This window comes from Emydura macquarii, unplaced genomic scaffold, assembly GCF_026122565.2.
Source record: "Emydura macquarii macquarii isolate MOO-44397 ecotype Brisbane River unplaced genomic scaffold, CSIRO-AGI_Emac_v2 contig_3530, whole genome shotgun sequence".
NCBI lineage: Eukaryota > Metazoa > Chordata > Testudines > Chelidae > Emydura > Emydura macquarii.
In genome coordinates this window covers 9,401,055-9,425,831 of record NW_027133667.1, presented here as the reverse complement: position 1 = coordinate 9,425,831, position 24,777 = coordinate 9,401,055, and the positions used below count along the sequence as shown (strand labels likewise).

The following is a 24,777-nucleotide window of genomic DNA, read 5'->3' as shown; positions in this document are numbered from 1 at the left end:
CGCCTCCAGCGCGAGCCTGCGAACTCCGCCCTCCTGCCGCCGCGCGACACATACCAAGCTCCCGCCTCCTACGCTGCGCAGCACGCCAAAGCCCCGCCCCTGCGCGGCTCCTTCCTCAGCCGCTCCCACTGAATCATCGCCGGTCCCGCGCGCGAGCCAGCGGGATTCGGAAGCTGCGATTTTTTTTCCTGACCGCTGGGCGTCCCGGATCCATAACGCGCACGCGGGCGCCGGCGTAACGGCAAAGATCGTTGTTCACGTCATCACGAGCTCAACGCCGTCTCCTAGCGTATCTGGTGCGGGCGGGAAGTTTGTCTTGTCCCACTTTCCGTAACCACGTCGTCGTAGAGCTGTTGCTGCTGGAGAAAGGAGCCGCGTCCCGCCCCCCCACGCACAGGTACGAAGAAGTGAACCAGCGCCGTGGGGGAAGAGTGGGTCGTGCTCGCCCCACGGCAGATGTACAGCGCCGGACCCCCCCCCGCCTCGTGGTCACTGGGTGACAGGCTGTGAGCGGGGGGTGGGGGGAATGTGTGGCGAGGCGGCGGATATAGACGCAGCTGCCCCAGCCAGTGCTCCCACCCCACCCCCGGCGGGACGGAGACTGACGGCGCTCCGGAGCCGGCTCTCGCTCCGGAGCGCGCGGGCGGGGGCCTCGTTATGGAAACGGCGCTAACGACGGAGCGGGTCGGACGCGACAAGAACGCGCACGGCAGCCAACGGCTTGTTCCTTCCCGCGCGCCCGAGGGGCGGCCGGGCGGGGATCCCCCCCCCAGAAGACCGAGTGGCTGGGATGGGGGAGGGGCCACGAAACGCCCGAAGAGTTAAGCGCCGCCTCCCCTCTCCCAACCGACCGGTTGACATGAGACGCCTTTGCCGTAGGTCCCGGTGGTTCAGATGATCCACGTGGGAGAGAAGCAGGGGCGAGCGGGGACGCCTCCCAAGGCCAAGCCCACTTGGGATCCTGACGTGGGATGTGGCGGGAGCGCCTGTAGGTCTAGAATTCTTCTGCTCCTTTCTTAGGAGCCCAGGGTGACCAGGCTGCGAGTGTGAAAAATCAGAGGGGGAGAGGGGTAATAGGCGCCTATGTAAGAAACAGCCCCCAGTATCAGGACTGTCCCTATACAATCGGAACATCTGGTCACCCCTCTGGGAGCAGGGTGAAATAGCTGACACTAGGGACATTGAAATTATCAACACTGAGCATCTGAGTTAATCTCTGGAGAGAGGGATGGAGTAATTTACATCTCTCGGTGCTACTGTTCCAGGTTCCACAGACAGGTGCAGGTGTCTCCGCATTGGTTTGTGTCTTTGCGTGACTTAGTTTTCATTTCTTTTAAAAAAAAAAAGAAAATTCGGGAGAACAAGATAACAGCTTGAGGGAGGTGCCAGTATCCTGTGCTACCATCTACCAGCCCAACCCAAGCCCTGTCTAACATATACAGAATATTTTACAATGTTGTCTAAGGTCTGGTCTACACTATAGACCTATATTGGTATAACTGCTTTGCTCAGGGATGTGAAAAAGCCACACCTCTGACTGACAGTTATACTGATTGAACACCCCATTTAGACAGGTCTATGACAGCAACAGAGCTTCTTCCAGCAACAGAGCTACCACCTCTCAGGGAGGTGGATTAACTAAACCAACGGAAGACATCTCTCACATTGGCTTAGAGTCCTGGTCTGCAAACTTTTCCTTTCATGCTCTTCTCTCCTCTCCCCCCCCCCCCCCCCCCCCCCCCCCCACACACACACACACACACACACACACACACAGAGCAGTAATAGAATGTGTCTGTTTGCCCCTGGGCCAGGAGAGGAGCTAAGAATAGAGCCAGGGTCACAGCTGGGGAGGGAGTGGAAGTGGAGCTGGTAGCAGGGCTGGGTAGCACTACCTCCCAATCCCCACATGGGAGCTGGCCCAGGCCCCACTGCACCCCCTTCTTCCATGCCCCCCACAATTTGGGGACCACTAGCTTAGAGTGTCTTCATTAAAATGCTATGCCAGCGCTGCGCCAATGCAGCATTTTAAGTGTAGACTTGCCCTAAGAGAGCATACCCCTTTTCCTCTAATAGAAAACAGGAAAAGCGGCGCATGAATGACAGCCTGCAACATGTGCTTCCACATATGTCAGCAGAAACCCAAGAGGAAAAGTGACCCGAAGAAAACAAGTACTGTGTCTTGCACAGGACTAAAGTATTCTAGCAGCCTCAAGTTTAAAGACTACATTTTGTAATAAATAATTTTCAGTAAAGAAAGAAAACAACAAGCTGAAGTGAACCAGAGACACATTCAAAAGAGTGAGATGTGAAGTCACTACTGAACTAATATCCCAGATTCATTTGGGGTTTACTGTCCTGCTGCTTGAAGTGCTATCTTTGTACCTGATGTAACAATTACATTTTTAGTACCTACCTGTGGCTTGAATGACCTCATACAACTTTTAATATTTTAAAAGCAGTGATGTTAGATTCTGTCCTGGATTAATTTCTATTCTTGTAATTACATTCTATGAAACTAAATTCCCATGACAGTTGCACGTTTACTGTGTTCTTCACTTCCAGTCCCAAACAATTACACACTGTTGCTATGTTCTGTTACACAACTATGGTTTTCACTCTAGAGGTGACTGAAATGGTTTGTGTAAAATTGGTATGTCAGTTTGACTATGTAAAGTGCTTTCTATTCTTCTGGAGGAAAGCAGGTATATAAATTAAAGTTATTCTGAGATTTTCCTCACCTGTTTAAACAGCGAGAGTGTTGCAATAAGGGTCTATGCTCCAGGACAAACCATTTTCTTCTACATCATTTTGCAAATGTGAAACTTAAAATAGTGAATGATGTGCCCCAATTGAAAGGTTACTTGTGGCAAGTTAGCCATGTAATTCAAAATCCCCTATAAAGTTTACACACACTATCAAAATTCCACTGTAATTTTTAATTTGATACTGTATCATTCCCAGTCTGCCCTGATCGTGTGCAGCATTGTTCTGCCCTGTTAAAAATCTTTGCTATGTTCCATTGCATGTCAGTGGTGGATAGAGCAATCTGGATAGTTTATATATTGGTCTGTTTGTAAAATGCTGTAGAAGAAAATAACCTATATAACTGTAAAGATTATCTAAAAATAGGAAAAATGGATAAATAGGGATTTTATAACAGAATGCACTGGATTGTTTTCAGTATCAGCCAAATACCTCTGAGCTCACATTTGACTAGCTTGCTCTGGGTGGGATCAATGGAATGACTGTTATTGAAAGAATGTAAGAGATTTTCACTCAGCACATCATAGCCTCAGTCTGAAGGAAACTTCTTATCACATACTGAAGAAAGGGGTAGCATGCTGTGTAGGAAGAAAATAGAGTATTGTGAAATAATATAGATTGGCCAAAACAATTTCTCATGCATGTTATATATATAGTGAATGTGTGTTCCTTGGACTATCACTTCCCACAATAGTTATGTTCAACTGGAACAGTGAAACTAGTAATTGCTACAGGAAACTTGTGAACCACAGAGAGAACTTTCTCAGCATCCAGACAAAAACTGAAACTCATTACCACATGATATAATCATGTCCACATTTACCTCACCACTTTCAGAATTCTATACAAAATTAATTTCTTTGATTTGTCCTTCCCAAAACAATTACTTTATCTTTTTTTAAAAAACACACAAGCAGATTATTCTGACAAGTTAAAGAAGGGAAATTATTTTATTTTATTTTTATTTTTTATTTTTTGAGAACTTATGGGGTATTAAGATACTACACTAGTTGGCACTATAGAAGAACCTAGATGGGGCTTCTTGATTGTGGAATTGCTAACCAGCTTAGGTCAGGATAAAACTGTAGAGCCACGATCGACTTTGGAGCACAGTGCAAAACATCTTTTTGTGCATCGCTTTCCTTGATGGGGAAAAATCTGCCTAGGACCATTACCGGACAAAGATGAAGAGAATTACCTATAAATAATAGAAATTATCATATTATCAAAGGAAAACAAGTGGTGGATCCTAAATGTCCTCATTGGTGTCCAGGTATCAGGCTGAAGAATACAATAAACAGGCATAGACATGTAGGTTAGATTCATACGCTTGATGTCACAGCTGGAAAATGAAGCTTTCTGAACACTACTCAAGTGAGTTAGGCAATGTACCAGTACTGCCCCCACAGTGACATACGTTAGAGACCTTTGTGCACTTCTGTGATTGCTGTCTGTGTCTAATTCTCAAAATGTTAATGTTTCAGCTGACAGAGCTACTTTGGAAAAAATCCTATTGAAGCCTGTAATTGTGTTGGGAGTGGAAGCCTTGCTTCACCAAGTTAGTAAATTTGGTTTTGAGATTGGGATCTGTTAATGTTCTTTTTCATAAAAAAACTTTCATCTCTTTCCAAATACCTGCTTTCCAACATTTTGACAATATATGCTTCTTATTCTCAAATGTTTGAGTCAGTTGCTCTACAATGTGGGGCTTCATCTGTACTGCACTTCCTTGGATTCAGCAAACACCCTGTTGGTGGTAGTGAAACTGGTTTTCCAAACCAGATTACTATGTCCATAGGAACTGGGCTAGCACTACTGATATGGCTCACAGAAAGGAAGCAAGCTATCAATCAGAACAGAGTTAGAGACTCAGCCCTGGTCTACGCTTACCGGGCGATTCGGCGACAGTCGACGGGAATTACGAAAGCTACGTGGAGTAGCTTGTGTAACTCCCGTCGACTGCTGTGCTTCCCTTCTGTGTGCCATCTTCACTGCATTGCGCTGCAATGCAGCGCTATGCCACTTGAGGGGATGGTTTTACTGCGTCGACTTCTGGATCGACTGAGTGGCTCTTCACTGACCACTCAATCGATCCAGATAGGTCGATCTGACAGCGGCGACTTTGCTGCCATCAGTGTAGACATACCCTAAGCTGACACCACCGTTCACACTCTTATAGGATTCTGGCACCAGCTTCTAAGATAGTGTCAGAATTACATTTGGATACAAGCCAGACTAGTGTTAAAATGTATGTACTGGTAGCCTAGGCAGGACTTTTGACTGCTGGAATTTGGATCAATTGGGTTCACTGTTGGTTATTGAATAGTTGAACCTTTTTTAATAGGATTTGGATTTTTCCTCTCAATCTGCCCAAAATCCGACTCCTATCACTTGTTCAGACCTTTTTTTTATGGGTGTATCTTTCCTTACAATTCAAACTACCTAAACTGGTATACGTCATATAGGAGGTCAAAGGACATAATACTGTTTTCAGTTTTTAAAAAAAATCATTTTGCTAGAAAATGTTATTCACTTACTATTCTTGGAAACTCTGGGCAAACTAGTAAGAGGGTTGGTTGTTCACACGTGCTATGTTCACCCCAACAGTGAAAACATGTCTACCTAGGGGCTTTGCAACTCCAGTATATCCTTTTGTTTGCCTAGAGCATGAGCAGGAAATAGCTGTTTAATACTGTTCAAACTTTTACTTACTTTGCTGCTGATTTGTTAAATTCCATCCTACTGTTGCAACAAGCTATTCCGCTTAAATACAAGAAAAGACTATTTAAATCATAAGAGTTTGACTTCATGATGATAATCTTGTGTGTGTATATAATCTCCCCTTCCAACCAAATAGATCCCAAAGTGACTTAGAAAACCGTACATTCTAAGTAGGAAAAATCTCTTCTTTCACCACAGAAATGTGTTCAGCTCTTGACTGAAACATAGCAGTTGTTTAAACTGTATGTCCAAACTTTACAACAGTTTTGGATACGAAGTGAAGAATAACTATTCAACCAAAACTGCAAGTGGAATTTAAGATAGATCTAGTATAATTACCCAATGTGGTATTTGCTCAGAAAGCCTCTTCTCTGAATATAATCTGCCTTAATTCCCACTCTTAGGTATTAGCTCCTTGCTGTGAGACCAGCAGAACACCCTCAGCTCCTAAAGAACGTTGGATCCCCACATGGCAGAAGTAGAGCAGAGTGAATCAAGCCCCTACTGGCTGTCAAGCACCATGCGCTATTTGAACATTTGATAGTTCCTTTACAATCATGGATGAATAAAGAGCTCCCTGTTATGTCTAGTATTATTTGTATTGCCGTAGTATTTAGGAGCCTCAGTGATAGATGAGGGCCTCATTGCGTTTGGAACTGTACAAACACAGCACAGGAACTAACATATCTGTGTCGCTCCAGCTCTTCCATGCTATCATTTTGTATCCATTTTCTGTCTCAGCCAAAAGACCGCACATCCAGCAGTGTAGAGCCTTTTAACACCATGCTGGACATTTGTTCTGTACTGACTAGGGTGACCAGATGTCCCGATTTTATAGGGACAGTCCTGATATTCGGGGCTTTGTCTTATATAGGTGCCTATTACCCCCCATCTCTTGTTCTGATTTTTCACAGTTGGTATCTGGTCACCTAGTTCTGAAGCAGAAGGAAGAGAGTAATACTGACACGTTCCATAGGTTTCACAGCCCTGCTTAGTTTATGAAATATAATTACATCATAGCCTGAGGAAGGGTGGCTACAGGCAAAATTGATAAAGTCAGGAATTTAAATGAAGACTGAAACTGCCTAAAACTCAGGCCTCTGGATCAGTTCCAGCTTTGGAATTTTGTCTCTTCTTTTTGTCATTTAGTATTATGTGAATATTGGAGGTAATTAAGGGAGAACGTTTAAAAAGGTTGGCAAGATGAGGAATAATCTTAAACACCTTCATTTGAGTTAGTAAGCTGCATTCAGATATATCAGAAGGAAAAGGTTTTATTTCTTACCATTTTTGTTCACTTAATATTTTGTATTTTTCAGCTTGGGCAGTGAAACAAGATTTCTGTCTCACTTAGTTTTCTGGTCTCTGATTCATTTGAAGTATCATGATGCTGTTGAGGTTGGATTTCCAGTACTGAAGGCAGAGTGGATTGATTTCATTCAAAGTGATTTTAAATGACTGATTTTAATCATGATTTAAATTAGCAAGCAAGAAACCTTGATATAAGTAATCAATTTTAATCATGTTTGCATTTGTACTTTTTATTTTCCTAAAGAAAGGTTGATTCTCATTGGTTGGTAGCCATTAAAATGTTAATTTGAACTAAATATAATCTTTACACTAAATTTGGTGCTTCCTTTTGCTAACCAGGAAGATACACTATATTTCTATGCATTTATTAAAGCAATTATGCAGCTTAATATAATATATTTATTCAGACTCTTAAAATTTCTTTATTTTAGAAAATTGTGAATTATATATTCCTTATTTTCTAGATGATTAATTTTTTACTTATGATTTGTATCCAGCTATATTTGGGTGGAAATTCAAAGAAATACACAAAAATAGCATTTTATTTTATGTATTTATTTAATTAAATAAAACTACCTTAAATGTCCTGGAAACATAAGGGAAAAAGTTTATCAAAACAAGTTTTGCATTTAAAATTAAACGATTTATTGAGCAAAGGTAGTTTGTCTGTAGTTAGCGAATTGTGCTGATTATTTCTAGTCATTGTAGTTATGTCTACACTTACAGTGATGGGTAGAGTACAGACCCAGCATGCCCAGCTAGACAGTGAGGCCTAGTTTAGGCAAGTAAAGTAGCATGCCCTACGTTCCTGAATCCATATACTGTACTCCATATAGGTTCTCTACACACCCAAGCAGTACTTCCTACACTGTTACTTTTAGCAGTGTAGTGTCCTGCTGTAGTGAAAGGCCCCAGCAGCGGGGACGGAGCAAGGAAAGGCTGAGGCTGCAGGGAAAGGGTCTAGGGTCCCTCCTGCCAGAGCCTTTCCCCACTGCAGTGTGCAGCTATGCACATCTGACTAGTGTGGATACAGCCTGTCTTTCACTGCAGCATGTAGCTACATGTGTAGTCCCTGTATTCTGCCTGCTGCTGTAAGTGTGAACATACCCTATGGTTTTTCAAGATTTTTAGAACTGGCAGATCTCATCCCCTCACACCTAATTTTTATTCATAGATTTGAAGAGGAAAACAAGCTTTCCTGATTTTTCAACTATCAGTTGTTTCTTAATTTAGAACTGAACTAGTGGAATAAATTGAAATAAATATACTCTGTCTGCACCTGCAGAAGAAGCTACCGCTGTCAAAAGCTGGTTTAGCACCTCAACAAATTTATATTCCAGATGCTTAGTCAATGATTTCCACCAGTTCAGTGGTTTGACGTCTTTAAAATTTGGCAGCAAATATGTACTCCTTAATATTTTTTGTATTTCATTTAAATTATTTTAATAGATTTTATTAAGTTTAGGCCTTAACATAGGTTGTTAAATTTAATTTTAACCAGGCCTATTTGTAAAAAATAAAAATCTGACTTTTTAAAATAATTTATTTTTATCCACCCTAACTTCAGGGGACTGTTGAAGTAAAATAACTATTTCAATTAACTTTTTAAAAAATCAGATTTTTGTAAACTAATTTTTAAAATCCTAATATTTAAACAAATGGGAGTTGATCTTAATATGGGATTAAGTGCTGAATGTTACTGATGTGATGGCCAGTCAAGATGGAAGCTGATAAAATATAGAATCGTCAAATAGTCTTACAAAGAAAGGTGATTTTTAAATGGGACTTTTTAGGGTAACCACACACGTTGGCACTGACCTGTTCAAACAAGTTTTTCTTTCTTTAGGAACTACTACTAAAAATAGTGATGTATCTAAGGTAGCCCATGTAATTTGTAATTTCCTGTTTATGAGTGAAGACCAAGGGAATTACATATATGAAATGCAAGCTGGTTTCTGTTCTGTGGGAATAGAAAACTATCACTTCACCTACCACAAAAACGTGGCGCTCTCTGGGTTGAAATGTGGCACAAGCTTGACCAGCAGTTGAAGTCATTGAGTAAGGCAAAAGAATTGAAAACAAATAAAAACTTTGGACTTGTCTGTGTAGTATGGCAATACACGCTGTGGGGATGTGATTTGTAAAGCAGACTAGCAGTATGCACTAGGGAACTTTTAGTGTGCACCAGCAGGATCTAACTGATCAATTAGTGTGCAACACGTTAGTCTGCTTTAGAAATTACACCCCTATAGTGCGCATTGTTGCTCTGTGTAGACATGCTCAAAGAATGCTTTTTTGTAGTTTAGCTTAATCCTCTCTAAAGTAGACTAAAGATACAAAAAACAAAAGGGTTTTTTAGTGGAGAATTGCAGCGTCCACATGGAGAGTTAGTACCGAATAGCTATTGTGTTTTAAATTCATACCCTAACTTATTCTGCACTAACTTTTCAAATGGAAAAACCCTGAGGGGAGCAATGAATGGAGAAGACAAAACAGGTTGAGGCTGTGGATGGGGGAAGAAGTGGCAAAGGCCCATCAGTGCTAATAGAAAGTTAACTAAGTTAACTGCTTTTCTTAAACATAAACTACAGTCTTGCATGTTGCAGGGGTCTGTTAGATTTGCTCTTGGGAAGCTGAAAATGAATAATTAATCACAAAATGAATTTCCATTGGAACTGGTTGCTTATTAGAATTAAAATTAAAATATTGGTATAATATCCAAATAATCCAATGCATCCTGTATGAGGGGATTTTTCTGCTGTATGCTTGCAGTGGGATGAACTACCTACTAAATCTCTTCTGTCCTACAATCCTAACAGTCTTCAATTAGATAACTGTACCTGTTGCTTTCTATTCAGTGTTTATTTGTTTTCTTTCCTTTGTCTTTAGGGATGTCTGAAAGTCAGGGGACAAACAGTGGAAGCCACACCAGCAAAATTGGTTCCAACAGTGGCAGCTCTGCTGTGTGCTTTGGGCAGGTCAGTATCTCTCCATGTAGAACAGAGCTGGAAGTCTTCCATTTGCAGGTCAGGAAATGTACACAGAGCACTTAATTGTTTTTAAAGAAGGACACTAGTATGTTAAAGTCATATCTACCATCCTAGCCATAATAACCTTCATCTTCATTACATTTTCCCTGCTGGTTGCAGAGCTGTGTCTCTAACAGTAGCAGCTGTATCTGAATTACTCTGAGAAAGAGCCTTGAATTGTTTTTTAAAGGACGGGAAGACTGTTTTTCTTTCTCTGATTGATTGGACTGGTTTATCTTAGTAGTGGATGACATGCATCAGGCTTGCTTATAAAAACATGCATTCTCTCTATTCGTGAAGAGAAAGTAGCTGTTTTCACTCAGACAATGGAAGAAACTAATAGACAGAATTCTCTTTCTCCTCTCCATGCTATTATGTCTTCAGTTAGCTGATGAATATGGTATGTCTGTGTATGTATGTATGTTCATAATGCTCTCTTTCACCTTTGCCTTCCTCTCTGCCCTTTTGCCTGATGTTGTATATTTCTGCATAACTGCCAGAAAAAGAAAAGGAAGTTATTCCTAAAAAAAAAAGTTAAATGGAACAATACATTGAAATCTGAATGTCAATGAAAACCTAATGATGTGCATTAGAAATCGTTTGTTTACGTGTCATGCTATTTGCTTGACTTTTATTCTCAGCAAGATGGGGATTGGCACAGCTCTGAGGATCCCTCAGTTCTTCCCCTTCTTTAAAATTCTATTCAAAGCTTTGTCTTGCAGGTGAATGGAGCAAGACCGGGGAATATGAAAGATTCCATTTGGAGGAAGGCCAGCTCCATTCCTTAGTTAGTTGGAAGTGTGGTGCTGCTGAGTAGAAAAAGGCAACTGTAGTACTCTTCATACAGGAGCTGGAATTGAACGAACGAACGAATGCACGCGCACACACACACACGCCTAGCTGCATCTTTTGCAGAGCGTGTATAGATTCTAACATTTCTGCCAGTGCAATAAGTAGCAACACCTAACTAATCTGCTGAGTAATATGAGTGATGCTGATAGAGATTCCTGCTATGCTTTGTGGCCCTGCAGCCTGGACTGGGCTTTGCACATATTATAACTGCTGTAGTATTTCGGAGGGATAGGGATGGGGGCCAGGGTATTCTTTCAGACTGGTGTGCTTGGCTGAGTTCTATCATTTTATAACTGGTATGTTTGCTGCTTGTGAGAGTTGGAGAAAAGTTGCATAGAATTTACCACAGATCATTGACCCTCTAATCCAGTTGCTTGCAAAAGCAAGCAATATCTATTACTTCAGTGTAAAGTAATAAAATCAGCATAATACACCTACCCATAGAGCAAAGTAAATTCCTTCCTGAGCCCTTTGACTATCATTTACACCCTGCAGCATGAGATTGGAAATACTCATCTTCTCCTGGAAGACTGCAATAAGGAAAAATGGGATGAAATGGGTGGGAGGGAGCTAATACAGTGAAGAAATTAAAGCTCTCTAACTCTGCTATTCTTTTATTAAAGTACCAGTACTCGGCAGATGAATACCAGGCCATCCAGAATGCCCTGCGTCAAAGGCTGGGTCCAGAGTACATTAGCAGCCGGCAGGCTGGTGGAGGACAGAAGGTACAAACAGTTGGAGGGGTTCGCTGCTCAGCCACTCATTTCTTGACACCTTGGGCACATCACTTAACTTTTCTGTTCTCAGTTTCTTCATCCTTTAAATGGGAATAATATTTACCTATTTCATGGGATGTTGAGAGGTATTAGTTAATTGTTCAGTACTTTGAACATGTAAAGCACTGTATAAATGCGATGTAACATTCGTAAATTATTTGGGGTTTTTTCCCCTTTCGTGTCCACTAAATCTGCCTCTCTCAGTTGTGTCACCTTCTGGAAATTTTGCTGGGAGGGCACCAGCTCCTTTTTCATTCTTTGAAAACAGGCTGTGAGATGTTTCTTAAAATTAAGAGGGTTTCTTAGTGAAGTACAGCTATGACTGTAGAGGACTTTTTTAAGTTCAGTCTTCCTCTTTTCAGGTTTGTTATATTGAGGGTCACAGGGTCATCAGTCTGGCCAATGAGATGTTTGGCTACAATGGCTGGGCTCATTCAGTCACTCAGCAGAATGTTGGTGAGTATCTTCTTCCGGGGTTTGAGAATTTGTGTGCCTGTTGCATCATACTGAGGATCTGTAAAGTGGCAGAATGTGGTCCCTGTTTGAGGAAACGGTCTTTTCTGGAACCTGTTCAGTTGAAACAGCAGAAAACATATCTTTAAAGTGACAGTCCATGTAGAAGAGGCAGATGAAATTTTGGAGCGTGGCCTACAGGTTCTTTGATGGTTAGGGTAAAGCAAACTGGAGTAATAGCCCTGGTCTACACTGACCTGGCGATTCGGCGGCAGTCGACGGGAGTTACGGAAGCTACACAGAGTAGCTTGCGTAACTCCCGTCAACTGCTGTGCTTCCCTTCTGCGCGGTGTCTTCACTGCACTGTACCGACGGGAACTGTGTTCCTGTCGACGCAGCATTACGCTACTTGAGGGGGTGATTTTACTCAGTTGACTTCCTGATCTGTTGAGCGGGTCTACACTGACCGCTCAATCGATCCAGAAAGATCCATCTGCCGACGGCGACTTTGCCACCGTCACTATAGACATAGGTATTGAAACACAGACGTTTCACTATGGGTGTCCTGCATATAAAGAAAACCCTGTTTATACTCACTAGCTCAAGTTTGCGTAGTGGCTCTCCTGAGTTACTGAAAATGAGTATATTCAGCCATGTGGGGATGACTGGCCCAAAGCATTGCATTTGGACTCTTCCACCTGTTTAACCCTAGCAGCCCTGAGCCATCTGTCACGACCATGCACAACTCCTCCCCGCAACAAACATCTCAACTTATGCATCCCCCACTTCAGCTATGAACCTTACTGCAAAATACCTCTTCGTGACCACTATCCTCGTCCTTAGACACTCTTTGGAAATTGGTTGTATGCATCCCCATATTTGACATACCTGTATCCAGGTGAACAAATTCAGAAAGTTTTGGCTAAATATGCAGTGCCTATTTGAACCATGCACACACTTCTTGATGCTGTACATCGAACAGATTGTATAAAGGAGACCAATCCTAGCTGTCCAAAGTTCTTTCTGAACACTGTAGGAGCAGCAAGTTGCAACACTGCAGTATGCCCAATGCTTTCTTCGGTCTGTTCTCCTTTGACCTTGCTAGAGTGACCTTAACTTTCAGTTAAGTTTGCACTCTGAATAGTTAGGATGCACTGTTGCACTTTTGTTTGGGATCCAGTTCCCTTGGCCCTGACTCCTCTTGTTCTTAGACTTTGGTCAGTGTTGCATAGTTCAGACCCTGTGATCTCTCTTCGTTTACCATTCATGTTATGGCTGTTGCCAGTAAAAAGACTAGTTTTAGTCTCTCTATATTGTGCAGTGCAACAATGGTGACCATGAGCACTGCTTTTAAGTGCCTTACTAAAAAACAAAATCCGTGTTGATGCTTGGTCATCCCTCACACTAGAAAAGAGAAGGAGGGCGACCTCAAACTTCCTCTGTTGGAGAAGACACTTGAGGTTCAGACAACAGAGTCCAGTACTGAGAGATCAGCACATTCACTTTGAGAGTGTCTGGTGCAGGGATTATAGTGAGAAGCACCTAAACTGCACCAACATTTCAGCTTGGTGATTGGAAGGTTGGTGCTGGCTTCCTCAGTAATGAATTCTGATTTAAAAAAAAAAAAAAGCCCAGAGAGTTCTGACACAGTGTTGCAAAGATCTGAGAAGCACATTACTAGAACAGTGTCAGTCCAGTGGATCCTGAACATTTATGGGACTGACAGCCTGCTGGAGCTAGATGTTTCTCATGACATTGAGCTGGAGTGGGACCCTTTCATGTCAGAGATACTTAAGCACACTCTCTATCTCAGAAGGGAATCTTAATGTTACACCACTTCCCACTTGATACCAGTATTGCGTGTTGGGATCTATTATGGTTCAGTAACAAGGAAAATAATTGTTACTCAACCTTCCCTACAGTAATTGTGGTTCTTAGAGATGTGTTGTCCACACAGATTCCACCCTTGGCACAAGTGCATGAGATTGGATTATTTTGGCCAGCGGTGTCCATTGGGGCCTTGTTACATCTTAGGTGCCCTCATGCATCCCATAAAAGATCTAAAGGTTGGAGTGGACCCAACTGTTTCTTCAACAATACAGAATCCTATAGGTATGGGACTGTAGTAGCAAGGAGGCAGGATCTAATCTGTATGGACAACACATATTGAAAAAACACAGTTACGATAGCTTAAGGAACCATGCGTTTTCATCAATTGTCTGCATGGATTCTACTTTGAGTGACTAACAACACTGTCTATTTCTTGAAGGGAAGTATTAGGAATCCTACTTGAATAGTCACTCCAGGACAGTTCTACGAAAATTTGGCATCCGACCTGCCAGCCTGTACTCGGGAATAGTGACTAATATGTGGATGGAGCTCCATGTAGCTGCTTTACATGTTTGATATGGGAGCCTTCCTCAAACAGGCAGCAAAGCCCGAGTGGAATGAGTTCTAATATGACTGAGTGGATCTTTCCTGCCCTTACTTATAACAAGTTCTTAAGTACTCAGAAATGCACTTAGATAATGTCTGTATGAATATAGATTGTCCTTACCCCTGTCAGAAAATACCAAAAATATCCTGCATGTGTTCCTGAATGATCTTGTTTTGTCCAGGTGGTATGACAATGCTCTCTCTACACTGAGGCTTGGTCTACACTTACCTCAGCGATTCGGCGGCAGTCGACGAGAGTTATGCAAAGTATGCAAAGAACTTGCGTAACTCCCGTCAACTTCTGTGCTTCTCTTCTGCATGCCGTCTTCACTGCACTGCACCAATGGGAACTGCCGGGGGGTCGAGACCAGTGTTGGGTGGGCAACTTCGCTCTTCGCCTCAATGTGGGTCAGTCTGGCAATCATGACCTGGGATAACTTCTAGGAGAGCGTTTCTGCTCTACACTAGGAACTCAGTCTGCAGGAGATCTTCCTCCCCATGCTGGGGATCTCTTGAGCCATTCAGGGGGTCCCAACATGGGCTTCCCCCATAACGCCAGCCCCTTTTCTCTCGTGGAGGTATGAGCAGCGGTGGTGTGTGCAATGCCAACAAGGCTCTTGCCACCTGACGGCCTCCAAAGTCAACGGTGCCAGTAAGTGCAGAGGGGCTTCCCCACTCCCAAGACTCGGGGGAGGCTCCCTGGCTGGAGATGCAGGCTCAGGCAGCAAGTCTCCATGATCCGACCTTGCTATGAATTGATGCTCCACCCCGCCTGCTTCGACGGTGTGGGGGAGTATCCGTGCTCTGAGCACTGATTTCATCTCTTCGCAGTGCCAAGTCGGGTCAGCCTGTCTGGGTACCACAGCAGAGTGGGTTGGCTCGGAGCCGGTCGGGGGCTCCATGAGCCAGGCTTTCAGGCAGATTTTCTGGAGGTCTCAAAACCTTGCAGATCCATTCTTCTCCTTATGGCAGTGGGGGTCACTTAGCGGGAAAGCCTTCCCACCGGAAGCACACGACTTGAAGCCATGAGACCGGAGCATACCTGCTCCTGGTAAAGTCTCAGCTAGACTATCTCAAAGTCTTTAACTACCACTAACAACAGTTATTAAGCTAGCTAACTAACTAACATAAAAAAACATTGCTTAAATTTCAAAACACTGGGAATTAAACACTTGCAATGCAAGCACAGGCAGTTCCAGTAACCGTCACGGGAGGAAAGAAGGAACTGAGGGGGCCTATGGCTGGCAGCACCTCACATACTACGGCATGTGCACGGGGCTCCAGGGGGTGCCGAAGCTGGCCCTACGGGATCTGCTAAGGGGAAAAAAGTTCAAGTAGCCGTGCATGGAGGCGTGCACATACCTATAGTGGAATGGACATGAGCAAGCACTCGAAGAAGAAGTTTAATTTGTAAATATACTCAGCGTGAAAGATGGGCACACCAAAATGAAGCTTCAGAAACTTGGATCTGGAGCCCCTCTTCTTAGAGGCATTGCCGAGTGACCAGCCAGTCAGAATAGAGAAACTTGGTATTTCTCCAGTATATTGATTTTCTGATAGCCAGTTGCCTGAGAAGCGTTTTAAGACTTTTCCCTCTAGCTTCACACAAGGTACTTCTGCAAATAAGTTCTTTTAGGTGGTTCACATTTAGGGCATGTCTATGCTATGGGCACTACAGTGGCAGAGCTGCAGCACAGCAACTATGATTCTGTGGGGCTGTCGTATAGATGCTTCCTAAATCACTGGAAAGGGTTTTTCTGTCACTGTTGGTAAGCCACCTTTCCAAGCGGCAGTAGACAAAATAATTCTTCTGTCAGCCTAGCCATGTGTATACCGGGAATGTAAATTGCACCCTGTGACATACTGTTTGGGTCTCCATTGTAACTCCATCTCCTTCCTGCTTTCCCCAGATTTTGTTGACCTCAACAATGGCAAATTCTATGTGGGAGTTTGTGCATTTGTAAAAGTCCAACTCAAGGTAAATAGATATATTTTTGTTTGCTCCATCTATTGGTGAACTGCCAGTTGCTTAAGAACCATGAATAACACTAATATGTGTGTGAATGTCACACGTTATGTTATGTGACACATGTTATGGTGTCAGACCTGACGGTCCTGTGAAAAAAGCTGTGTTTACTACAGAATAAATACTAATCCACTCAATACACAGAGCCCACATAAGAGATATCTAGTCTCATAATCAGGTGTGTGAAAGCATGAGTTTCAACAGTGAGTACTGCATTTCAGGGACTATAAGTGAGGTGATTGCATGGTTATCTGACATTCACTATTTTTAACTCACCCTATAGGATGGGTCGTACCATGAAGATGTGGGTTACGGAGTGAGTGAGGGCCTAAAGTCTAAGGCGTTGTCCCTGGAAAAGGCAAGAAAAGAAGCAGTGACAGATGGACTGAAGAGGGCACTCAAGTAAGTGGAGATCAGTATGCTGCCCTGCTGCTTGCACATTTCCACAGGTGGTGTGAGAATAAAATGTTAAATTCTCAGTCACAGCAGGCTCTCTTGTCCTTCAGGTGCTTTGGAAATGCTCTTGGGAACTGCATCCTGGATAAAGACTACCTGCGATCAGTGAATAAGCTTCCTCGTCAGGTGCGGTATGTGGGACTTTGGAGAAGGAGAAAGCAGAGTAATTTAGGTTGCCAGGAACCTCTAGTAGGTCATTGGTCCCATCCTCTGTATCGAGAGGAACAGAAACATTTATATTTAAACCATACTGGATAGCTGAGTGCATGGTCTCAACCACGAATGTGTCTAGTGACAATGATTCCACAGCCTCTCTTGGCTGCTAGTTAGGTTGTCTGAACTGTTCTTTGTAAAAGATTTTCCCAGTAGTTCATCAAAATTATGCCATTCTGAAGCTTAAGCCCATTGTTATTTCTCTCTCCAGGAATTTTGTGTACACTATTCTAGCCAGGTTCTCATATCATACCCATCAGAATGGTATCTGAGCCACCAGCCCATTCTGTATCCTTACCACTTGTAGTGGGCCCAGCTACACTCTTGTTGGTGATAGTTGAAATACTAGTGTAGAGAGGGATGAACTGTTTCCAGTCCCATGTCAAAACAAAGTGCTATGTACAGTAGAGCTTCATCTACACTAGAACTTTTTCTTACAGTAGCCCATGGCTACTACCCCCAGTTCACTTTCGTGATTTGTAGGCAGCAGTAGGAACTCTCATCTAAAGGTTCTGGTAGCCACTGCTTTCCCCTTACACAGCTGGTGAAAGCTTCAGCTCTACCCTGACAGCTTGCAAAATACCAGTGCAGAAATCTTCAGCAGACAGAGAACTGAAAATTTAGGGGCTAAGAAGAATAAACAGAATTTAATATAAAAATAACACTGCACTGGTGCAGTACTGATTGTATTATTCATTTTCATATTACTATAATAAAACCTCTCCAGTTTTTTATATACTTAAAGCTACTATAGAATTTCCAGTATACTGCAGAAATCAGAAGGGCGTGGCACAAACTTTAGTTCCAGTTTACCAGAGTGTCCTCTATAACAGAAGTAGAGCCTTGGGCATGCTTACCTTAGGGGAGGACATCGGAGGAGCAGCCATCAGTATCTGTTGGAGGATGCCATGTTGAAGTCAGTGATGGGCGTGGCACCGCTGATTTATAGTCTCACTCAGTACCCCATGGTGGCTGAAGTGCAGCATTGCAGCTTCCTGTGGAATTAATATGGAAACTGCAAACTCCTAAGTTGTGCGGGGGGATCCCTGCTGTTTTTTGATTGTGTGTCTTAAGGTTAGCTGGTTTTGACAGGCCCTTACCCCCTATAGGCCAGAGATAGCTAGAGTAACAGATCGTTTTAATGGCTACACCACGGAAACGTTAAAGGGGGAAGTGATTGGTTGAAGCCAATGGGCCATGGACCTACAAATTTAGTCTCTAGACCCTAGAGTATTTGAGGCCAGAGTTCTACTGAACCATAATTATGCTTCATTATGAGACAAGGCCCTTGCACTCCTTATATAAGCATCCTTTAAATGATAGTCTGGCTTCTTTTTCCTCAGATTCTGAATATGCCCAGCTCTCAATCTTTTCTCAGACTGATGTTTTCCAGATTTCTTATAGTTTTCGTTGCTCTCATCAGGGCAGTCTCTGGTTTGTCTTTTGAGTGGTACCCAAAGTTAGACTTAGGCTTTTTGAGTTAATCAGGGCCAAGCAGTGAAGAATAATATCTTGCTTTTTTACATGGAATATTCCTGTTGATACAAACCAATATGGCATTTCCCTTTCTTGTGGCACATCCACTGTAACTATTAGTGCTTTCTCAGAATCATCTCTTAGTTCCTGCTGCTATTATTATATAAGCATGTCTAGGGTATCCATCACCCCAGGTGATGCTGTGTGCTAGAATCAGTTACACTATCTGTAATGATTTGAATGTGTTTCACATGTGAAATCTGTTTGTTGCTGGAACAGTTTTCATTAGGCTAAATCCCTCTGTGGCTTTTCACCATGGTTAATAGTGGTTCAGAGATAACTATGGTAATTGCCATCCTCTCTTAGACGTCTGCACTGTACTCATTTTAGAAGTCCAGGCTGTGTGGTGTACCGTGTCTCCCTCTGATATCAGTCCATATTGCTCTGTCAAGTCTCCTTCCCCAAATGTGTGCTCAGTTAAAGGGTGAGATGTATGTTTCTGCTCCTGGGTTTGAGGATGAAGAAGATTCACTGTCCGTCCAGATCTAATACTTATCTGTGTATACATTTATAAAGTTAACATTATTGTAATAGTTGGTGTTTACTACCTTGCTTGCCTTCATATGGTGGGGACTGACCAGATTCTGCTACTTTTATATTTTAAAATTTTATTGTGTGTTTGTACAGAGGCAGTGCTAGTTAACAAACATGCTGACACTGCTAATGATGCTGCTCTGCAAATAAACCACATTAACTTGCTTCAGAATACGAAACCAAACCAGTGCTTAGCAAATGGGAAAAGACAAAACCTGCCAGGAAACTAGTTTAAGAGCAGCTAGAGAGAGACAGGCAAAACATAAAATGTTGTTATAAGATGCTTTAACTAAGTCTCTGTAACTTTTGAGTTGATGAGGGAGGAGGAATGGGTGAATGGAGTATAATTCATTCCTGTGCTAGCTGCCTCCAGAGTTGGATTTGGCCAAAACGAAAAGGCAGGACTTTGAGCCTACAATAGAGAAGGCAAGATACAGTAGCTGCCTGCAGAAGCAGAGTGCGGGGCGACCCCAGCAATGTGAGAACTTGTCCCCATGCAAACCTGGCCAGGAGGCAGCTTCCTTAAACCCAGCCGAGCAGGAGCAGCAAAACAGCTCCAGGTGAGTGTTAATTGGAGAAGTTTTTCAAATTTAATTTAATTATTTTTATTTCTGTTGTACTAAAAATGCTGTATGGGTTGTGTTCAGCTGAGCTCCCTAAGCCAGTGATCTTGCAGCTGGTTCTCTCCTGAACTCATACAACACCCAGCTTAGTATTTGATCCATGGCTGTTATACCCTACCACACATCGCTTCAGGGGCCGTCTGTGTGCTTTTAAGGGGCATTCAGTACATGAGTCCGTGCTGCTCCTCAGCAGGTGGGAGCAGAAGCTTGAGGTCCCAGGCTGTTGGCTGTAGCTGCTGGGTGAGGTAGTTAGATCGCTACTTCTGACTGCATGTAATCCCAGAAGATGTCGAACAGTCACCTACGCACCCAACTGCACATGCAATGTTTGCATTGGACTGAGCTGCTCAAATTGCAGTGCCTGCCACACGGTGTGATAATCATGGTCTCTCTCATATACAATGCAAAACAGCCTTTCTTAGCCTGGAGTTTGGGACAGGAGGAAGGGCCGGTTTGTGTAAATGATTCAGACAGAAGAGCTGGGTTCTAGCCACAGACTTCCTGTGTGAATACAACTGGGGATCGCTGTGGCTTAGTTTATCCATCTAAGAAATGGTAATACTTAAACCTCACAAGCACCTCTGAGATAGTAAATAGTTAATGCTTGTAAAGAAGAGGAGGGCTTTGGTTGGAAGGTGTGATAAGTGTTAACAACTCTTGTACTTTCTCTGGAGCACTGTTGCTATAAGCATCCCTCTTCCTAATGTGCAATTGTAGCTGGAGTACCATCCAAGTGTGTTTATTTCTTGGGGCAGAAGTAGCATCACCTTAGCCTTTGGGGATGATGCCACTTACCAGCGGAAGTTACGGCAGAAGCAGCTACAGCAGCAGTTCCGGGAACAAATGGAGAAAAAACATCAGCCAGCAGTATCCAATCCAGTCAGCAACCAGGGTATGTGACACCACTGCGAATCTGCAAGTCCAACAACACTAATTCAGTGGGGGGAGTGTGTTACATGAGGAGTGAGCGCCTGGCTGATAAGGTTAGCTCCTCAGCAGCTGCCTGATTTTACCACCTCTTCTCTGACTGAAGAAAGCTAGAAAACAGGAAATCTGAAGTTTAATATCTTTTCCCCCCATAGGGCATAGATTGGGGCTCAAACCAGACATGACCAAACCTGCCCGTGTCCTCTTAAGAAATGTTTAGGCAGTGATGCTGTTGAGCAGTAACAAGAAAGACTGAAAAAAACGACACTTTACTCATGATGCAAGAAATTTCAGGATGTTTCCCTTGTCTTTAGTAAGCCCTACCAAGTACTATATCCTGCCGTACCTCCATACACACATTTCCAGCAGGACAACTGGTAGCTGGGGGTAGTTGCTGCTGGTCTTCTTGATCACACCAGGCTCTCTTCCCCCAAAGGGAATTAAATGGTGTCCTTTTGCACTCCTGGCACTAATATTTCCCCTTTGTTATCTATGCCCAGCAGCATCTCATTCCTTGCCGGTAAAGCACAGCACTTCAGCAGCACAACGGGAACCAGCTGCAGAAGAAGAGTTCTTTGCAGGTCAGCAAAGAATGGCAGCTAACTGCTGGCAAAATTTGAGTTCAGAGGGTTGGGAGCAGGATTCATAAAGGGATTGGGAAAGTGGTATAGGCAGAATCCTGATTTTAGCAATAGAAAGTGGCAACACTATAGGGGGAAGTAATTGCAGTGGGGGGGCAGGGGCATGAATTGACCCTTGGCCACATAAACCCCTCCTAGTGATGCTCTTAACAGCTACTATAGTTAGAGCACTATAAGGGAACCTGCCTCCAGGAACCTTTTCTTCTAGCCCTTGGGGTTCATACAGATTCCAGTGTTGGTGCCTATGCAGGTGAGATCAGATTCTTTTCAATTACCTATATTTATTGGGGCTATACCTATGCCCTTTCACCCTACCTGAAAGCATAAATTGCAGAGCAAGCCTAGCTGCACCTCATTCCAGTGTATTGCCTGTAGCTGCAACGTGGAGCCGTTGAAGTGTCTGCTGCTCTTGTACATCGTTTTGTTTTAGGTAGTTTCCTTTTTGCCTGTTGGTACGAAAGCAGATCTTTTATAATTTAACCCCTCCAGGAGACATCCAGTGAGGAAAGCATGGGCTGGTGTTAGAGCTACACTTCTGGCTCCAGCCTGTCACACTGTTCTCTTTCGTCTTTGTTGTGTATGTCTTTGAATTATTCCAGATGACCCTGAGCTTTGGGACATTCCTCTGGAGACCACTGATCTCAGGGACACTGAGCACCACAAAAAAGCAGCTGTACCAGCCCAGGCTCCTGTAACCCCTCTTAGACACTATCCCATGATGACTCGCAGCAAGACCCCTCACAAACTACAGATGAGAGCTACGCAATGGCAGGTGTCCCCTGGTCACAGGCCTTACAGCCACTCTGCCAACCAGGGTGCACCAGGTATGTACTGTAAAGGAAGGGGAGTGTAAGTCGCTACAGTGAGCTGTAGGAAGAAAATAAAGATGTGCATGCATGCTGCTGAGTCGCATGTGAAACTGAGCAGGGTGCATAAGTTTGTGAACACTTTGAGCACATTCCAGCACGACTAGGGCAGTGTCCTGGTGTAAAACTCAGTTTTGACTGTCTCACACGGAGGTACGTGGCTGTTCTCCCTCATAGGCTGCTTTGCACTCACCCAGGTAGTGCTTCCATCTTATAGTTTTTAAGAGTGGCTGTTAAGGGTAGTGGAGGTAGAGATCTCTTCCTGCCTCCACCAGACTCTGAACATATCAGACTTAAGCTCCTTCAGGGCTAGGAGAGAAGAAAAAGGAAATTGGCTATTGTGTACCTACCTTTCCAGGCTGAGAGAGAAAAAGTACTGACAAAAATATGGGTGAGTTTTGGGAGCAGAATAATTTGCCTACTAAGGCTCTGTTTTGTTTAGCAGAGTGCAGCCCCTACAGGAAGAGTCAAGGCATGAAGAAAAGGAAACTGGAACCCTCCTAACAAACAGGACCGCGCCTAAATTGTTTCCTCTTGATGATTTGAACACTACAACCATCTTTACAGAAGCACATCCCAAGAACTTGTTTAAACAGCAGGGGAAAACCTAGTGCATTAAATCCCTGTCTGACATGCAGGACTGACAACAGCCCATCTTCTCTCATAACTCTACTTTAGCCCATCAATGTGCTTGATGTTCCCTTTTGTGATTGATGCATCATTTCTTCCTGATTCAAACACTTTGGGGGCCAGTGCTAGGCCTTGTTATAGACCACAAAAAATTGTAATTTTAACTCCTTTGGAATGATGAGAGATGTAACCCTAATTCCCTACTGAATAATGAAAGGATGCCCTACTACTTTATTTCACCATAGAGGGAGTAGTTTCCTTTAGGGTCAGTAAGATCAGATCTTGGAAATAATAATTTGAAGGGAGACTTGTACACATAGTACTTGGCTGAATATGTTATGAAGGACTAAAGTTGACCAGTTCTTTTTAATTGCTTGTGTTTTTATACTAAACATTATCCTCTTTTCTTATGGAAAATGTGAATAAACATGCAAATCAGGGCATTAGTCAACTAATCTCAGTTGTAGCTGTTTAAGGGGGCAGCAGCATGTTTATGTGCAAGATAAAACAATTCAGATGGACAGGAGATATATTCCTGCTACAGTAACAGCTCATGGTTTAATGCAGTTCAGTAAAAATGCACTCCCCTCTTTGTGATGAAGAAAGCAGGTTTGTACCATAATCTTACATTACAATTGGTTTTCAGTTTCTCAGATACTTAACTAGAAATTGTCAGTTATGTGCTAATTTGTAATTCTAAAATCTGCAATCATCAGAGAATGTAGAATAGCTACTGACTTTATACAGTAATGTGAAGAGAGCAATAGAGGTCAATAGTCACCCCCCCCCCCCCCCCGTGGCATGAATTTACACCTCAAAGAGGTGAGCAGCAGGGACATCAAATAGCTGTAGTGCAAGGTGATAGGCACCCTCTCCTGTACTTTTTTTCTCCCTGGAATTGAAGCTGTGGTTGATTTAGCCCCTTAGGACTTGACCACTAAGCGGAAAATGCAAAAACAACCCCCCAAGGTGTAAGATTAAAACCAACCATCAGTCTAGTTTAAAGGGAGGATTAATCTCCTAGAGTGACAAGGTGTAAAAATAATTAAATGCTTCAATTCCCTTTGAGAAAGGAATATCACTAGCCTACATGGGATGAAATTAAAGGTTCAGTAAAGAAGTACCTCCTTAGTCCATTTGACTGTATCATAGCTTCATAGTAACAGTGCCATTTGTGGAAACTTGTCTTTAAGTACAGGAATAACACTATAGTGAGCCAGGGGGAAAGGAGATTTTTCCACCTCATGTCATTTATGCATATGTAAATTTAAACTGCTTTAGGGTGTTTTGTGTGCTCCTCTGCCATGCAGCTGCTCCCAATTCTCCTTTCAACGTCTAACCTCTGCCTACCCATCCTCATGGCTCTCTTCTACACATCTACTTCCTACCTCTCAACAGCAGTAAGTTTCCAGCAGGAAACCAGTGTAGGACTGAGTACAGGTGAATGTCCTCAGTAGCCCATGCTTGATTGGCAGAAGCTCTCTCACCTCCAACACATCTTCCTAAAAAATTCAGCTAATATTGATCTCTTGCAGTTAGCAGTATGGTTTTAGATGATTCATAAAAACATCAGAGTACAGCTGAAATTGACCAGTTTTATTCAGCAGTTTGCTACTTCAGCTTTTCTGCACTAGGATCACCACAATTGTGGGAGGTTAATGCATTTGTCAATAGCGTGGGCACTTTTGTTAGAAAGGGAACTTGCAGAGACAGTGCAAAATTAGCCAAGGCACTGGCATAACTGTTGCAAGGAATACTCTGGTCATAGGAGTTTCACCGTCTTCAGAACCTTCGTTTAAGAACCTGGCTTCTTCAACTGTAGACTGGCTTTTCTCACAAACACCTGTACTTTTCAGAGGACTTTCAGCAAATCCTCAAGACTTGCCCTTGAGTTCTTATACAACCACAGTCTGAAGTGGTATGAATCAAAACAGAAGCGGTTTTTAAAAGAAATTCACTAAAAGTTAAAATTGAATATTTA

The 24,777-nt window shown here is 43.0% G+C and overlaps 1 protein-coding gene across 7 annotated transcripts; it reads left to right on the top strand.

Moving 5' to 3' along the window:
• The first annotated feature begins 9 nt into the window (after positions 1-9).
• RAD52 (RAD52 homolog, DNA repair protein) lies at positions 10-24,572 on the top strand. Of its 7 annotated transcripts, XM_067536299.1 has the most exons (13): positions 15-397; positions 4,251-4,324; positions 9,688-9,776; positions 11,303-11,404; positions 11,818-11,911; positions 16,255-16,322; positions 16,654-16,772; positions 16,877-16,952; positions 19,473-19,669; positions 20,488-20,624; positions 21,160-21,240; positions 21,900-22,124; positions 22,609-24,572. In XM_067536299.1, exons 3-13 carry the CDS (start codon positions 9,690-9,692, stop codon positions 22,668-22,670), a joined length of 1,248 nt encoding a protein of 415 aa, XP_067392400.1. In that variant the 5' UTR covers positions 15-397; positions 4,251-4,324; positions 9,688-9,689; the 3' UTR covers positions 22,671-24,572. The 7 variants fall into 7 exon arrangements, with proteins under 7 accessions (XP_067392405.1, XP_067392404.1, XP_067392406.1 ...); XM_067536302.1 differs by lacking the exon at positions 4,251-4,324 and having other exon boundaries at positions 22,612-24,572; XM_067536298.1 differs by lacking the exon at positions 4,251-4,324.
• The last annotated feature ends 205 nt before the right edge of the window (positions 24,573-24,777 follow it).

Excerpts from the sequence above, each read along its gene's own strand:
- RAD52 (XM_067536298.1), top strand. The coding sequence starts at position 9,690 with ATGTCTGAAAGTCAGGGGACAAACAGTGGAAGCCACACCAGCAAAATT. Across the intron at positions 16,953-19,472 it reads TGAATAAGCTTCCTCGTCAG|CTGCCTCCAGAGTTGGATTT; the intron begins GTGCGGTATGTG and ends TTCCTGTGCTAG. Across the intron at positions 20,625-21,159 it reads CAATCCAGTCAGCAACCAGG|CAGCATCTCATTCCTTGCCG; the intron begins GTATGTGACACC and ends ATCTATGCCCAG.